This window comes from Panicum virgatum, chromosome 5K (assembly GCF_016808335.1).
Source record: "Panicum virgatum strain AP13 chromosome 5K, P.virgatum_v5, whole genome shotgun sequence".
Classification (NCBI taxonomy): domain Eukaryota; kingdom Viridiplantae; phylum Streptophyta; class Magnoliopsida; order Poales; family Poaceae; genus Panicum; species Panicum virgatum.
Window position 1 is genome coordinate 18,643,482 of NC_053140.1, and position 17,486 is coordinate 18,660,967.

General features: G+C 48.3%; 2 protein-coding genes across 3 annotated transcripts; both read left to right on the forward strand.

Annotated features, from left to right (window-relative positions):
- The first annotated feature begins 1,690 nt into the window (after nt 1-1,690).
- On the forward strand, nt 1,691-6,658 carry LOC120706810 (YTH domain-containing protein ECT4-like). 2 transcript variants are annotated; one of them, XM_039991541.1, is made up of 7 exons: nt 1,691-1,888; nt 3,161-3,298; nt 3,378-3,451; nt 3,569-4,063; nt 4,607-5,128; nt 5,209-5,421; nt 5,632-6,658. In XM_039991541.1, exons 2-7 carry the CDS (start codon nt 3,211-3,213, stop codon nt 6,346-6,348), a joined length of 2,109 nt encoding a protein of 702 aa, XP_039847475.1. In that variant the 5' UTR covers nt 1,691-1,888; nt 3,161-3,210; the 3' UTR covers nt 6,349-6,658. The 2 variants fall into 2 exon arrangements, with proteins under 2 accessions (XP_039847475.1, XP_039847474.1); XM_039991540.1 differs by lacking the exon at nt 1,691-1,888 and adding an exon at nt 2,221-2,812 and having other exon boundaries at nt 5,632-6,348.
- Nucleotides 6,659-7,677: 1,019 nt separating this feature from the next.
- Nucleotides 7,678-10,570, forward strand: LOC120706811 (GDSL esterase/lipase At1g09390-like). Its single transcript, XM_039991542.1, has 4 exons — nt 7,678-8,479; nt 9,064-9,249; nt 9,327-9,481; nt 9,618-10,570. Exons 1-4 carry the CDS (start codon nt 8,062-8,064, stop codon nt 10,152-10,154), a joined length of 1,296 nt encoding a protein of 431 aa, XP_039847476.1. The 5' UTR covers nt 7,678-8,061; the 3' UTR covers nt 10,155-10,570.
- Nucleotides 10,571-17,486: the final 6,916 nt, after the last annotated feature.

Consider the following 17,486-nt stretch of genomic DNA (forward strand, 5'->3'; position numbering starts at 1 on the left):
CTTGCTGTGGGCTTCATAACTTCATTTTAGATAATGATAGTGATGATGAAGACTTCAATTTAGATGATCCAGATGTGACATTGGAAGTATCGGATGAAGAGGACGACGACGCAGATGAGGCTGGTGCTGTAGCAGTAGTGGATGACGATGTGAACATGAATGCGCTGCGTGATGAAATAGCAACAGCTTGCCGCTTGGCAGCACGTTTTTTAGCACAGTTCTGTTCAGTTTGTCGTGTGTGGCCATTTGTTTTCATAGTGCAGTAACGATGGTTGTTCATGTGTGGATATATTTTTTATTACCGCAATAAGAATTGTGTGCATGACTGTTGTAATCAAAAAGTTTTGCGGCTCCTACGTACTGTAATTGAAATATTATGATTTGTTGTGCATGTGTAATAATTAATTAGACATGTTTTTGATATGCCAATGTGTGTTATGTATGTGCACTATTTCATCAAGGCACTTTGTGTGCATGTAGCAAAATTTCTTAGTTTGTGCTAAAGACTAGCATAAACCAAATAAGTTCTTGTGCTAGCACAGTTGCATGCAAACAATTTCCTCTGTGCTAGCCCCAACCAAACAGGCCTGAATAATTCTCGAACAACACCCGTGCCGCACTACCTAGTTCGCGGTTTCCGGAAGCCTCCCGAAGTCGCACCGCACGGTCCGAACCAAAAGAATTTGAAATTTCAAACTGGCAAACACGCAATCACACGGAAATCACACGCTGCCAGGTGGACCCCTCATACGAGCGGCCCCCGCGTGCCAGTGCCAGCCAGACTACAGCACAGCTGCACAGCACCCCGCCGCCTGAAACCGGAGGCCGCCGTGTGCCATTCCGTTATCTTTATCTCACAGCGGCCACATTTCAAACCGTACCGAGGGGCATAATCGTCCCACCGCGCAGCCCCGAGGGGACGTTTTTTCAAACGCGGCTGGACCGGCGCGTCACCATTCACCAAGCCAGAAGACGCCTTCTGGTCTTCCACCACGGCGTGGGCCCTGCAGGGTGTCCCACACGTCAGCGGCTCCCTCGTCCGTCCCAAATCCGGATCCTTTTCGTCGAAGCCGGCAGAAAAAAAGGGGATATAATTCATAATTTTCAAAAGCATAGTTCGCTTAAACTTCGGGTAGAAGCAAAATAGTTCGCCACTGACAGTCGGGTCCCGACTAGAGCGAGGCCCACACGTCACTGAACGTATCAGGAAGCCACTCCTCACACTTCCGGGCCCAGCACAGGCAAAGGGAGGACCTTTCAAGACTACCCGCAAAAAAAAAGACCTTTCAAGACAAAAAGGAGAAATTTCGCAAAAAAAAGTAAAAAAGGAGAAAATTAAAACCATAAATATTTTTTTGTCCTAAATAAAGTGACTTTTCCGTAGCAAAAGCAGGTCCGTTTCCAACCAAGACTGCGCTAGCTGTCACGTGAGGTCAACCTAAAACTGGACCCACTGTCATTGAGGGAGCCAATTTCTCCGTTCTTCCAGGCCGCCTACCCCCCTATTCCCACCCGAGATGGAAACCCTGCAGGTTTCCAACGGAGTTCTGGCCCGATCCGCGGCGGGTCCCCACGTGTCACAGGCGTCGACCCCGGCCAGTTCTGGAACCGCCTTATGTACCGAGGGCAGAACCGTCCAACCGCACAAGAGATCCCAAAAATAAAAGCAAAACCAGGGAGAAGGGGGCGCGGCCGAGAGAAAAAGAGTTGTATTTTTTTTTTGGCCTCCCCCCGTCCCCGACTCCGCTCGCATTTCCCGCTTTGTTTCCGCCTCGCCGCTCTCCCTCCCCAGCCTCGCCGCCGCCTCGCGTTCGGCCTGCTTGCGCGCGCTCTCTCTCTCCTAGGGTTAGGGTTTCCGCCGCCGGCGACCGGGATCGCGTCCTGATCGGTGAGTACCCTGCCCGTCTCCTCGCCCTCTGCCCCCGTTGTTCTCTTCCTGGTCGTTGCCCCCCACCCAAGATGCCCGTTTGCGAGGGGATCCCATGCTTGATGGTTGAGGAGGGGATCCCATGGTCTGGGGCAGGGCGCGACGTTTTGGTGCACGCGGCGCGGGATCTCTGACGGTGTCGTGTCCATTGGTATTCGGATCTAGGGTTCAGACTCTGTCGTGGCGTATGAATAAGTGAATTGGAGATCTGCTGTTGAATTTGCTGTCTGCTTTAGGCTTTTTTATTGTGGACGATTCGGCATGAGGTGCCAATTTTTTCATGGTTTGGATAGGTCGCTCATATTGTGGTTGCGCTGGCAAATTCTACTTCACGAACAGATCCTCCTAAAAGTTACCAGCAGTATTTTCGTTGCTTTATTGATGACGCTTGGTATAATTTTGTACCCAGAAATCTGCTAATGCTTGCAAACTCTAGATATTGAACGTTATTTAATACGGGTCTTACGGTTTATACATGCTGCTATTAAAAAAGACACAATTTTGACATGCACTACTGTTCCATCATTCTATTTCTTTAAGTGAAGCATATCTCTGTTAAGGAATTTTGACATTTGCACTATGATTGCATCTTTCTGAAAACCATACTAGTTAAAGAATTTCAACCCACTTGCAATTTGCTAGTGTTGCTTCTATATATTGCCATCATTGAGATTAACAATATTTTGTCTTCACACCAGTAGAAGATTACTATTGGTTTGCACTTTCCAGGCACTTCTACACAAACAATGTGTAACATTGTCCTAAGCCCTAACATGTTTGTGACGCGTGAACATTATTCTTCTGCATCATTCACTTTCCATATGGAAACTTGATTTTATAAATATGTCCGTGAAGTTGTGTTCACTTTTTGTGGATAAATCTTCGGTAAGCATGCACTTTCCTATTGCTTGTTCTAACTTTTTTTTAGCAAAAGTGACCTTGTTGTTGATGACATATGTTTCTAAATCTTTCATATATGACTTAATGCATGTTCTTTTACATTTTCTGGGTCGCATGTTTTTATGGAATTCTCATGCACATGCCACTTTGCCTTACTTATTGAGTAATGGCATAAATTGTGTTGCTTTATACGCGGTGCACATGCACATGCCACATCAACCACTATGTGTTGCTTTATACGCGGTGCACTTATTTTAGGTTGTCATGCACTTCATTTTTATTTTGTTTGCATTGTTAAATTGCCAATAACATCCCTAACACTATGAATTCCAGCTGATTTTGAACATTGGAGTTGAACAAGACACTTGTCCGAAGTGAATTGCATGGATATGGGAATGACCCCTGAGCTAATGTATGGACAGAATGTTTTTGTTCCTGCTGCTGCAAATCCCTACCCATATGGTTATGCAGGTAACGAGATTGCTGTTGTTTCTGTTGGCGTGCCTCTTTTTTATATTCTGTTTGGTTGTGACCAATTTGTCAAATGCAGAAGTTGCATCGCCTATGGAATGGTATAACCACCCGAACTCTTTAGGATATGATGGTCAAGATCCTTTTTACATGGTTAGTACAATAACAGTTTTATTCGATGCTTAATGACCTTTGCAATCATGCGTTTTAAAATGTTCTTTTTCTCGAATACATGTTCTAAATTGTCCCTTCCTTTCATGTTGTTTGCAGACCGAAGGCATGCAATGCGTATACTATGCTGCCCCGGACAATGGATCTATGCATCCTTCCTGCAGTCCTTACCCTGTTGATCCTTCTTACATATCCGATGGCTCATTTGTGCCCCAGGAATATGTTGCTGACCCTGCTAGCTCCACATGCCAAATAGCCACCACCCCTTATTACATTTCAGCTGTTCTTCCTTATGCACAAGATAGTGTCCCAGGAAGCGTGACCGCACCTCTTCACTGCAATGTTGCCTTTCTCCCTGCCATACCAGGTTATGCTGCACCGTCGGCGGCGAATGCAGCATTTCCATTAATTGCTCCTGTTACCACCAAAAGTGACATTGCTGCGAATCCACCTGTACAGTCTACTATTGTCTCTTCAAAGCAGTTTCAGGACCATGCAAAACCGCCAAAGGTACAACTGCATAATTCAGTTGCACAGAAGCAAGAATTGCCAGATAGATCCATGGCATCTATTAAACCCCCTCACACTTCACAGGTAGGCAAATTTACAAGTAATTGTTGGCTCGCTCTTTTGTCAGGTTACATTTATTTTGTTAGCTGTTGTTCAATAGGACTATTTAATTTTCTGCAACACTGTAGATTAGCCTTTTCAGGTAGTGGCTCTGTTAAGCCTTTTCACGTCATTGTTATCAAGGATACATTTTGAATGCAATGCTTGCTAGGTAACCCATTGCATCACAGCATCAACTCTATTTGGCTGGTTGTCATTGAATTTTTCTCTGGAATTGCGTTGGGTCGGGTGTTCAGTATATCATCTTTAGCAAGTAGCCTTAATTTAGGAGAAAGTTAACTTTCAGTAACTTGTAGGGGCATTACCCTTTTTCTTTTTGGGACTATTACAGCTAAGGGAGTTCAGGAATTACAAACATAGCTTGATAGTGTTTTCAACATGATTTTGTTTGGGGCTTGATGTAACTGAACATGTAAATCAACTTTAAGTTGACCTTGCGAGTAGTTTTCCTTTCTCTTCTATGTACTATCTCATCTATCTAACTGGTTTGTCTTTTGTTTATGACAGGCATCAGCACATTTGCTTGAAAGGCCAATATCTGCCGCCAATCCTTTACCAAAGGCAAAACTGTCTGGAAACTTTGGATATGCTGCATCTGATCTTCAGAAATGGGCTGCTGCTGAGAAATTTCAGCCTTCTTCAAAGTCGAGTGCTCCTCTAAATGCTCCTGGCCAAAAGGTTCATTTGTTAAATGAACATAGCTTAGCTGATTCCAGGAAACCAAGCAATCAGAGGAGCTCTGCCATAATTGTGAGATCGTATACGTCAAGGCTCCCTGTTGGTAATCCAGATGGGACAATCCTTATAAGGACCGACGAATACAACAGAGATGATTTCCGGATGGATTACACATATGCAAAGTTCTTTGTTATCAAGTCAATTGGTGAGGCAGATGTCCACAAATCAATCAAGTATGGTGTATGGTCAAGTTCCTCCAATGGTAACAGCAAGCTGGATAGCGCATTTAGGGATGCTGACAGGATATCGAGGAGGAATTCTACCAAGTGTCCGGTTTTCTTGTTCTTCTCTGTGAGTGTTTATCTAATGAACATCCATAAAATTATTTGTGCTCAGTGTTCAATTATCTAATTTGTGATTGTTTTAATCAGGTGAATGGCAGTGGCCACTTCTGTGGCGTGGCTGAGATGGTTGGCCCTGTCAATTTTCACAAGGACATGGACTTCTGGTGTCAGGATAAATGGACCGGATGCTTTCCTGTGAGATGGCACATTGTTAAGGATATTCCAAATTATTGTTTGCAGCATATCACACTGCAGAACAATGAAAACAAGCCTGTCACACACAGCAGAGATACACAAGAAGTAAGTGTGCCATGTCCATTTTTTGCATTGAAGATTCGTTGGTACTGTTAAACTGTTTAATTTTAGGAAGTTTCATTTTCATGGAGTTCCATAAGATCATGTATATTTCTCTCCAGAATTCTTTGTCACTTGCTGTAATTGCTTTGCTCTTTTATGAGCACCTAGGTCTCTTCTCAGTTCTCATGATTTCTTGCAATATCTCATTGGCAGATACCATACATCCCTGGAATGTCTGTGCTCAAGATCTTTAAGGATATGAAAGTAAAGGAGTGCTTGTTTGATGATTTCATGAAGTATGAGGTGGAAGAAGCGCAATATAGACCTCACCGAAGGTGCAAGCTGAGCTATAATGCCCCAGATTTTGTACCTGCCTCGCAGAGTACAAAGGATGCATCTGACACTAAGCAGACAAAATCCAGGAGCGTACTGGTAGACAGGACATCAGAAGTACAAAATTCGTCAGAGAAGCAAAATGATCCTAAGATGGTCAAATCTCAGGAGCCATGTGTAGAGCTTTCTGAAACACAGGCGATTGAGACTGGGAAAGAGAATGGACGACAAGAAAACCAGTGCAGTGGCAATCAGAGCCAGGAGGATGCAGCAAAAACTGTAACTAACCAGCCACCAACTTCAAGCTTGAAGACAGGGGCGGATGGGAAGCAGCAATACTGGAAGAAGGTTGAGAACCCACGGCAGCACACAGACAGTGCCCCTCAAGGTTCATCAAAGCCACCTGAAAAGCGTCTAAATGGAGTCCGTAGCTCCACTGGTGCAGTATCAGACAGCAGCGAAGAACAGAAGATCACCGCCAAACTTGGTTCGCTCAAGATCAATTCCACGACAGGGGAGGCTGACCGAAAGAGCAGCACAGTTAGTGTGGTGACAATTGGTTCGATGCCTGTTCAGGTTGACTGTTCGGAGGTGTAGGTGGCTAGTGGGGAGGGTTTTTTTGGTTTCACAATTTCTCCTTCCGGGTTTATTTTGGGTCCCAGGTTTTAATTTTCTTTTGGTAAGATGTCTGTCTTGGGCTGGTGGTTTCCCAGCTTTGATATGGCATGAAAAAGGAAAAACAAGGGAGGAATAGCTAGATTCTACTAGTTCCCTGGTGGAGAAAATACTTTTGCATTATCATGCTGAGGGTTTCTTTTTGGAAAAGAAAGAATGGACAATATAAGACGTGTTCTTTCATGAAATTAAGGAAAAAAAGGAAAAAAAAGAAATTGGGCATTCGAGGACACTGGTGTGTGATTTGTTTGTTCTGTTGAGATGATTTTCGCCCGTGATGGACTTTTGATGGGATGTGTATGTTCCTCTCGTACGATCAGCATTGTCCAGGAATCATATGTCGGCTAATTGCAGCCGTAGTATAAGTAAGTTTTGAAAAAAAATTGCAACCGTAGCTTGTCTGCTCATGTCCTGTCCTGTACATTGAAACCGTAAAAGCTGGCAATTTTATTCTTGTCCGCAAGGTCGCACACTGACGCGTCTAGTCAACAGTGAAAGTGTGATGAGACTTGAGCGCGGATCGACGGGTGGCGTCTTGTGGGGTTTTGATGCTGCCGATCTCTCCAGATTTCTGCAAATGCGTCCTCACAGCAAATGACGCGGCGCGTCCCACCCCACGCGACGTCGACGCATCTTCTCCCCCCCGCTCGCGGCTGAAATCTCCCGACGGTTGAAATCCCCGACCCGTCGTCGATCGGGCAGGCGATCGTCGGCGCGTCCCTTTCCGGCTTCCCACCCGGCCGCGGCCGGCGCGCGGGGGTAAAAACACGAGCATCCGGGTTGCATAGCGACGTCGCACCCGCCGCGCGTGGGGTCGATCCAGTGCTCGGCACGCTCGGCCGCCGCCTCCTGGCTCGTCACCGTTGCGCTCGCACCCTGCCTGCACCTGCACCATGCCGGACAAGGACGCTGCGGCGCGCGCGCGCGCGGCCACTGGCCACTATCCGCGGCTCACCTGCGTTCGCGTCTAGGATTGGAGACAAACCTGCCTCCCAGCGTGCGTGCTGGATACGAACGAGATACCTGCCGAGCGGGCTGTTGATGGGCCGATCGATCGGCATCCCCCGCCCGGTCCTCCGCCATTATTATCTCGCGCACCCAGCCCCTTTTTCCCTGGCCGCGGCCCGGCACCTACCTGATGCCGTCCCGCCCGCCGGAGCCGATGCGCCGTCCCCCGCACACCCTCCACACCTTACTATTAATTATCCGCGCTCCGCCACCAACCCCCCCTGACTCCGGCTGCCGCTGCCGTCCGGGCACGCTGGCCTTTACCTCGTTCTCTCCTTTCCCCCCGACTGACCGTGACGGGCGCGCCCGTCTCCATCGTCGCCTCCCAGCCAAGAGGAGGCGGCGCGGACGGAGCTACTGCTGTTGGCTACCTAAGCCTGACGCTGGCCGGACGCCGGCGCCAACTGCCCTCTAATGTGCATGTACTCCGACGCGGCAGGTCAGGTACGCAGGTACGCGCCCGCCAACGCACTGACACGCGCGCACCGGCCGGGACAGTACTGCTGGGTTTATATACCCGCCACGCCACGGGCGGCATCACCCGCGCGCGCCGGGCGTCAAGAGCACAGAAGAGGCAGCAGGTAGAGAGGGAGGGGAGCGACCGAGCTCGTCGGGTAGCGGAGGACGATGACCAGCAACGGTGCGGCCGGCGTGGCGGTGGCGGGACCAGGCGGCGCCAAGGCCGCCGCCGCGCTGCGGCTGCAGCACTACCTCGTCATGGCCGGGGTGGCGGCCGCCGTCGTGCTCGCCTGCCTCAGGTACGCGCCGCCGGCCGCCGCCGGGGGGTACGGCTTCCTGGCCGTCGCGCCGCGGGCGGGGGCCGCCGGGCGCCTCGCCCACGCGGGTGCCGGTGATGCCCGGCGGGATCCCCCTACGGCGGCGGCGCCGTCGCCCGTGGTGATCTTCAACTTCGGGGACTCCAACTCCGACACGGGCGGCATGGCGGCGGTCAACGGCATGAACCTCAACCTGCCGGAGGGCCGCACCTTCTTCCGCCGCCCCACCGGCAGGCTCTCCGACGGCCGCCTCGTCATCGACTTCATCTGTGAGTGCTCCCTCCGTGCTTTCCCGCCAGGCTTCGAAACAAACGTTTAAGCAACACAGCGGAATTCGTCGTCTTAGTTTCATCCCTCTGAAATTTAAAGTTCTGCAAATCCTTCAACTTAATTCTAAGAGCCCGGATAATCTCACAACTGAAAAAAAAGTCACCAAACAAACAATTACCAGATTAAAAAAGAGTTTAAACCAATTAGAAAGAAAAAAAAGAAGATGGCATTGGGGATGGATGGAAGTGGAGGAAAAGGTGGTGAGGATATCGCCGTGTCAGGCATCGCCATAATGGGATCACAAAAGAAGCTTTATGTCGGCCCCACCCCAAGGTACATTCATGTACACACGTCTTGACAGCAGGATCTGCTCTTACCCAAGCAGCTGTGGGGGACAAAAATCCAGTGCAAATCATCGTCGCAGGCTCGGAGCGATCTGAGATTCTTTACAGTCGTTGGTGTTGCCTTTTGGCTGTTGCTGTTCTGTGTACTAGGATGTTGCTCGATGCTCATAAGTCATAACTTTGGGTGGGTGGTTTCTTGCTTGGAGTGAATGAAAATGTTCCTGTGCTGTGATCTGCAGGTGAGAGCCTGCACACGCCGTACCTGAGCCCCTACCTCAAGGCGCTGGGCGCGGACTTCCGGAACGGCGTCAACTTCGCCGTCGGCGGCTCCACGGCGTCGCCGGGCGGGTCGCCCTTCTCGCTGGACGTGCAGCTCCACCAGTGGCTCTACTTCAGGGCCAGATCCATGGAGATGATCGACCTAGGTAACCGCCCGGTGAATCAATCAATCTCTGTCGTCGTCTGGCAAGTTCATCTGATGGGTGGGAGACGCGTGATGCAGGCCAGAAGCCCCCCATCGACCGCGACGGGTTCAGACGGGCCATCTACACCATCGACATCGGCCAGAACGACCTCTCTGCTTACATGCACCTGCCCTTCGACCAAGTGCTCGCCAAGATCCCCTCCGTCGTCGCCCAGATCAAGTACACCATCGAGGTAAACAAATCCAATTCTCCACTAGCTACCTATCTCTCTGTAGATTGGCTAGATGTAAGCTACGATTTCAGTCTGGACTCTGGACTGGATCGTCGTCGAGGCTGACTCCTGAACCAACCGATCGACCGACCGACAGACCCTGTACGTGCACGGCGGCCGCAAGTTCTGGATCCACGGCACGGGCGCGCTGGGCTGCCTGCCGCAGAAGCTGGCGATCCCGCGGGCCGACGACGCCGGCCTGGACGCCCACGGCTGCCTCACGGCCTACAACGCCGCGGCGCGGCGGTTCAACGCGCTGCTGGCGGGCGCCTGCGCGGAGCTCCGGCGCCGGATGGTGGACGCCGCGCTCGTCTTCGTCGACGTGTACGCCGCCAAGTACGACCTGGTGGCCGGCCACGCCGCGCACGGCATCGCCCGGCCCCTCATGGCGTGCTGCGGCCACGGCGGCCCGCCCTACAACTACCACCACTTCAAGGCCTGCATGTCGGCGGAGATGCAGCTCTGCGACGTCGGCGCGCGCTTCGCCAGCTGGGACGGCGTCCACTTCACCGAGGCCGCCAACGCCATCGTCGCCGCCAAGGTGCTCTCCGGCGACCTCTCCACGCCCAGGGGGGTCACCATCGCCAGCCTCGTCAACGCCACGCTCGTCGTGGCCAACAACAACGATGGCTAGGCTCTCGCTCGTGCGGTTTCTTGCTGCCCATGGGGGGAAGTGATGATGGTAGAAAGGAATCTAGCCAAGATATGATGATTGCAGCGAGTTCGTGGAGATCGATCCGAGCTGGTTCGCCGCTCGTCAGGATCGAGCTGGTTCAACAAAGGAGCGAGCAATTATGTGACACCATTGATTATTGACTAGAATTTTGCAAATGAAAGGGTGGCCCAACCTAGTGGTTTTGTGGGGATTATTGGCCTCCAGTTTGAGACTTAATTTGTACTACATCAAACATGATAACATACACATGCATGTGTGTAAGATCCACGGTTATTTTTTTACTAATTTTCTTTTACCTGTCCTTATCGCATGTTGTAGCACGGATTTTGGGCCTCCGGAGCCTGCACATCAGCACATGTCTGGATTCAGGATAACAGTCAGCAGTTCTGTACAGCAAGGCGAACCTCGATACAGTAATTTCCTTTCCTGTAGCAACATAATCCATTTGTCATGGATTACTGTTGTCTGTTGCCACTTCTACACTGTTGTCATGGTGGGGGGGCATTTGGGTCAATGACAGAGTAATTAGACTGCCATTCCCTCGGGTCTTGTTTAGTTCCTAAAATTTTTTTTCTACAATATCTGTCTCATCGAATGTTCGGATACATGCATAAAGCATTAAATGCAGTTGAAAAAATAACTAATTATACAGTCTAACTGATTAGCACGAGATGAATCTTTTAAGCCTAATTAGTCTATGATTGGACATTATTTGTCAAGTAAAAACGAAATGTACTACACCAAAACCAACAACGACTCTGTTCGTTGTGCTGTGGCTGGTGGCTGGTACTGATTTGTTGTGAGAGAAAAGTACTGCTGACTGTCTGGTGGTTGCTGGCTTGTGCTGATTTGGTATGAGAGAAAAAACACTGTTGGCTGGATGCAGCGAATAGAGTCAACTTTCACCAACTGCCTCAGTAAGCGTGGCAAAAAATCAGATTGGACTGGGAGTTGGGAGCAATTTTATTGGTTGCAACATAGTGGCAGTAGCTACCGATCCCCATCCATCCATCTACTCTCGATCTATAACTGGGAATCGCTCCTCATGATGACACTGTTAGTATTGATCTCCACCGACTCGGTCCAACGACCGAGTTGGGCCCTTGACTCGGCTCCCTAGTCGGGGGAGCCCAACCCAATTGGGTTGTAGGCCCCTGTCGCACCGGCACTATATAGAGAAGGTGAGGGGCACAGAGGCACGCACGCCCATAGAGACACCCCCACTCACCCACCTACCGACCGAGACGGTGCCAGAAGCGATGGGAAGCCCACTGCCCCGCGCGACGGCGCCGCCCCTGCGCCACGCCGCCAACGCCCTCAACCTCGAACCGCGGTGCGTCCACGACTCTGCCACCGGCGATTTCGGCATCGCCGTCAGGTTTGTCGACGACCATGGCCGTCCACTCTTTCAAGAACCGCCGTGTTTACCCTCTCGATTCAGTCATAGTGATCTAAAAGTTCTAACAATGGTATCAGAGCCGATATAGTAAGTAGATCGGGAAGGGGAAAGATTGATTCGATCGTGAATCGAAAGAAAACAGAAGAACTCGATCTTGGATTGAGGAAGAAACAGAGCACAACCCTAACCCTAGCAAAGTAATGGCAGTGGGATCACCTGCTCGCAGCGCCGCCGGCTCCGCCACGCAGAAAGAACGAGCCGAGGCGCCAGTTTGCCGACGCTCCACGCGCCGCGCGCGCGAGTACTCCGGGTGCCGACGCAAGGCCGCTCGACGACGGCGCGCTCCCTCTCGGGCGAGCGCGCACGCCGGCGAGGGGGCCTGCGGCGGCGCCACCACCCTCCTCCAGCCGCAACGGGGAGCCACCGATCGATGGCGGCGCTCGCGCTCGGGCGAGCGCGCGCGCCGGCCATGGGGCCTGCGGTGGCGCCGAGCCTCCTCCGACGAGCTACCGTGCCGACCGCCTCGGCTCGGGGCCGCTGCGCATGGCTAGGCGGCGCCGGCCACCTCCTCCCGTGAGCCACCGGCGCTGCCAGGCCACCCAGCCACCGCCGTTTTCGCCAGGACAGAGTAGGGGTGAAGCAAAATGAGTTAGGGTTTGGGGGAGTACCGCCGGCCGCCCGATTTTGATCCGCGAGAAGGGCGATCCGACGGCCGATAGCGATCGACGGCCGATGGGCCGAATCCAGCCCAAGAGGGCGAGGAAGGCGTGTCGCGCCGGGCCGATTTGGCTGCCTGGCCGTCGACTGCTGGGCCGAGGGCCCAGGAGCATGGCGCACGAGGGGCCGCGGGCCGAATTTTGCAGTATGGGCTGCAAAACACAGTGAAAGAAGTTTTTCTTTCTATTTTTCAGAAGCATTTTTGAATAAACTTGATTGTATGTTGTTCTCCATTCAATTTTGCACCAACGTGTATATTATTTAGAGAATAAAAGAGTAAAGTAATGCTTCTGAATATGAGAAAATTTTCATGTATCCGCTGCAAAGTAAAAGTTTCATCCTCTATTTAAATTAGAACCAACGGGAAAATTTAAATAGAGGAGTACAAAGACATTGGTTTAAAGTTAAATTATGATATTATTATTTTCTGACCAACGTTGATGATAGCAATATTGTAATTTCATTGGGATTTTAAGTTCAAGATTAAATCTCTGACTTTTTTGCATCAAAGTGATCAATTTTTTAGAGAAAAAAGAATAACAAAGAATTGCTTCTGAAAAAGAAGAAAAGCTCTCCGCTGCAATAAAGAAAGATAAACTTAGATGAGTTTTTCTCTATGGGAAAAAGCAGCCTTTAAGTTTAAGGCTAAGAAAAGCTTCCGCTGTAGTAACTCAAAGAAAGGTTGTTTTGGCACCATTTTGCCATTGTAAGTGTCAAGTTGAGCATTAGTTTGCTTATAAAAGAAAAGCAATTTAAAGTTTATTATGATGTTGTCATTTTCTGACCAAAGTTGATGATGGCAATATTATAATTTTTATTCTAGTCATGTGTTCTATTTCTGCCCAACGGTGATATAGAATTGAAGGTAAAGAAAATTTTTATCATTATAAAGTGTTTTCTTGTCCTTCAACAGTAAAGATAATGGTGACATAAGTAAGACGCATGTTCAATTTGACCAACATTGAATTAAACATATGTGTTAGCATAATTTTTGGATTTATTTATGATATTATGGCATTGATTGTTACTAATGCATTTAAAGTTTTATACCGCATGTCGGGAAAGTTTTTGGCACTTGTGCCATTAATATCCTGCATGGCGAAGAAAGTTTTGTGATGACTCATTTGCTACTTGAGTATCACATAAAAGTGAAGAAGTCTGGGGGACCTTTTAAGCTATCCCAGTAATTTTTCGATGCACTACTATAGTGGCATGTTGTATAGTGACTTGGAAAGAGTCGAAGGACAAAAGAAAGTTGTATACGAGCTAAGATTGCAAGCATGGCTTACTAAAATATAGCAAAATGAAAAACTTGATGAGTTCTTGAAAGTGTAATAATATCATGAACCCTGATGAGCTCTTGAAATGGAACGTGAAAATGGTACTCCCATAGTTTTGCATGAGTTGATCATGTGAATAAACCAACTAAAGAAAGGGTCCTCGTTCAAGTGTGTAAAGATAGTTTCAAAATTATGGCGGCAAATTTTGTGCCATATTTCGAGGGGGAGAAATATTAGAAAGACAAGAAAGATTGAGATTATGAAACCCTCAAAGTACAATATATTTTAAAGCAAGAATGATCTATTAAAGAAGAATATGACCGAAAAGAGAGTACAAGGGCCATAATATTGACACCCCAACAAAAAAAATAAGCGAGATTCTTGGAGTTTTTTTAGCTCCAAATAGGAAGAAAAGAAAGTTGAGCCTCAAAGCAACCGAAAGAAAAGGTGGTGCTTAAAGCAAGGTGGTGTTTAAAGCACCCTATGAGGCTTGTAAAGAACAAACCCAAACAAAAGTTTGAAGATATTTCATCTTTGCAATAGATAGGATAATCTAGGGGAGTAAAGTATGCCGAGAACTAAGGCTTGAAGAGAAGTGGGACTGTATGCTCACTCCTATGATTCAAACACTACAATTGTCTCAGCATATGTTTTGATGTTGTATGAATGTCATAAATTGAGTTTTCTCATTCATCGAGGTGGCAAGAAGCCATAAAAGATGTCATGAGACCTAGAAGTTTCAATTTGTTTTGGAACATAGAATAGGTTCCCAACGGAGACAAGACAGTAGGCTATAGGTCTACAAGATTAAATGTGATTTCAGAAGGAACATGGAAAGTCGCTAAGCACGACTTGTGGCCAAAAAGATTTATGCAAAGAAATAGGTTAAATTCTAACGAGACATTTTGTACAATCTTATGAAAGGATTCTTTTATAATCATAAAGACATTGGTGGCATACTGCTTTTAGAATTGCATCAGAAGGATGTTGGAGAAATATCTTCCAATGAAGATTTGTACGAGAAAGTATATATACGTGACATAACCAAATGGTTTTTGTTGTGGATAGAAAAGAACATCCGAATACCATCTGATGAAATCAGAATAGTGGTATCTAAAGTTTTATGAGAACAAAGAAAGTTTTGGATTTTATGTAAATGTCAAGATGACAAATTGCAAATATGCAGAGTTCAAAGATGGGAAATTTCTTTTCCCACAAAGTTCAATGAAAGTTATTTTGACCTCTAGTTTTGATAAGAATAATCTCGGTGAAGAGTCATTCGCTCTAGGAAAGAAAATTCACCGAGATAAAAGAAAAGGGGTATCAGGACTATCGCAGAGAGCATACTTAGAAAAGAGTTCTAAAAGATATATAGTATGCATGCGAGTAAGCCTACGCATGTCCTATTGTCAAGGGTAATAATTTTGGAATTTTTAGAATTCCAGGAACCGTTATATGATCAATCAAAAGAAAGTGATTCCATGTGCTTCAGCTGTTGGAAGCTAAATTAGTGCTCAAAAAGAATTTACCCTGACATAGCGCAAGTATCCGGGACATTTTGGCAGAAGTCCAGTCTAGCAATAGATCATTGGAATGGAGTTATAGAATATTTTGTAATTTTGCAAAGTATTGTCATCCTCATGCTAAGTTAGAAAGGAACATGTACTCTCAAAAGGTTATTAGTAAAAAAAAAATAAGTTTTGGCGAGATGATTAGTGAAGCCCATGTAGTACCTAACACTCGCGCTTAGAGTTTTATTGTGGAAAAGCTCTAAAGCAAAATAGTTGTGATATCATGGGTCGTGTACCCAAAGTTTAGCATGATATGAGGCTACATGACAGACAAAATGGTTGAGAAAACCTTTATCTGGAATTGATAATGGTAGACAACAGCAATATACCATTCGAATGTTTTCACTCCTATGGCAACATGTCAAGTGTGCTGCCAAACACTTTGACGATGAGTTATGTGTTGCAAAGGAGAAAATTCAAAATCATATGAAAGCATTGAGCATCAAAGTATCAAGCAAGTGTTTGCGGATCCGCTTACCAAAGGCATACCACCCAAGTCGACATGGGTTTTATGGAAGGCCTATGATTTCTGGATTACTAAAGGGCCCAAAGAAAGTTTAAGGTCTTTGTTTCAATACAGAAAGGTACATTGTGGTTGTTAATCTGACGGTAACTAATAACAGTCATGACGAAGCATGCCCTACGTACTAATCTGTAATGAGACGAGGACCGAGAGCAAAACAAGCAAAGAGTATGTAAAAAGATTTACGCCAAGGTATAAAATTTTAAAAGTATAAAGGTGAGATCAAGAGGGAGAATGTTAAGATCAATAGTGAAACCGCCGGTGGAGATCAATACTAATATTTTCCTCCTTGATCTCACCTTTATACTTTTAAAACTTTATATCTTGATGTAAACTTTTTTTACAGATGGCCAGATGGACGGCCGGCACACCACCCCCGAATGGATCGACTATGATGTGATTGGACACGGCACGGTTAGGCACGGCTAGACATTCGTACCGTAAGTCATGCCGCGCCAATCTCGCGGCCAGCCACGGCACTGCACACGGCAGCCCAGCGTGCCCGTGCGCGTGACGTAAGGCCAGCAGGGTGATGAAGGGTGCGTCCCATACAGGAACGCCGTTGTCGGCAGAAGCACGACACGACGCATCGAGCTGTGCAGGCTCGAGCACGACCTGGACCGGACTGTGTTGTGCTTGGGCCGTGTTTCAGACTGCCCATTAGGGAATGCCCATTTGGCCGTCTATTTTTCCCATCTTTAGACAACACCACGCGATCTCTGAATTGAATTAGGATCCCCTTTTCGTGGAAAAAGTCCATTTTTTTCCTATGGTAATGACTTCTAGATGGCCGGCCGTAAAATTTTGCTCAACTGTACGGACCTTCGTCGGTCAAAAGACTAGTACTTATTTTCACCAGCGGCTCAACCCATGTGCGAGGGTCCCACAGAACCTTATCTCCTCCAGTACTCCATTCTCCACCGCTCACCATCGCCAGCATTCTCTCTGATGCAGGCATGCAGCGGCATGCCCAGCGGCGACGGCGGCATGAGCATGCGGCCTCACCACCACCGGCCAATCTCCCCTCCCCTCACCTCTCCCATGCATCGTCTCCTGCCTCCCTTCCTCATCTCGCATCGGGCGAGCTGCTCGAGAGGCGCCACCAAACCCTAATAGCTCTTGGCAGCCTCGATTTGCTCCAGCGGCCGCCCGCCAGCGAGGCACGACGGTGGTTGTGCTCGCACTTTGGGTACCCCGGGAGAAGGGGGGCCTCAAGGAGGGCGCGGTTGGCCCTGTTCTAGGCAATGCAGCGTGGTGTGAAGGTGGGTGGGGAGGCGGAGATGGGTTGGGATTTTCATGCAGGATGATGAGGCGGAGGCTTGTGGCCGCGGCGTCGCAGGCGGGGCCATGATTGGGAGAGGTGGGGCACTGCGGGCAGCGGCTACGCACATGCAGGCCGGGACACCACCCCTGCGACAGGTGTAGGAAGGTGCTTTGGCTCGTTAGCATCGAGGTGAGCTGGTGCCTCAATCCGGTGTTGGTGGGCGTCGAGAGCGTAGTGATCAGAACTGGTGGATTTGGGGCGAAATGACCGGGGAATTGAGGGGGTTTTGAGCCTACTCTGGGCGGATTTGGTATGGGATGATGTGCGTCTCGTGCTGTGAGGCTGATATGGGGGATTTGACTTGCTGCTGCATAGGCTTTTACAGTACTATTGGGGCAAGAAGTGTTTCCCTCGGAGCTATTTTTGGATGTTTGGGCCACCACCAAGTATAGTTACATCAGAGTCTGATCATTTTTGGTTGATTTTTTGATGTTTGCCTTCTCAAATTGCGGATATTTATGGGTTCATATAGGTTG

What these genes read in the sequence shown, in the direction of transcription:
- LOC120706810 (XM_039991541.1), top strand. Translation starts at nt 3,211, where the DNA reads ATGGATATGGGAATGACCCCTGAGCTAATGTATGGACAGAATGTTTTT. An exon ending in CTACCCATATGGTTATGCAG is followed by an intron (nt 3,299 to 3,377) that starts GTAACGAGATTG and finishes TGTCAAATGCAG; the next exon opens with AAGTTGCATCGCCTATGGAA. An exon ending in AACCCCCTCACACTTCACAG is followed by an intron (nt 4,064 to 4,606) that starts GTAGGCAAATTT and finishes TGTTTATGACAG; the next exon opens with GCATCAGCACATTTGCTTGA.
- LOC120706811 (XM_039991542.1), top strand. Translation starts at nt 8,062, where the DNA reads ATGACCAGCAACGGTGCGGCCGGCGTGGCGGTGGCGGGACCAGGCGGC. An exon ending in CATGGAGATGATCGACCTAG is followed by an intron (nt 9,250 to 9,326) that starts GTAACCGCCCGG and finishes CGCGTGATGCAG; the next exon opens with GCCAGAAGCCCCCCATCGAC. An exon ending in AGATCAAGTACACCATCGAG is followed by an intron (nt 9,482 to 9,617) that starts GTAAACAAATCC and finishes ACCGACCGACAG; the next exon opens with ACCCTGTACGTGCACGGCGG.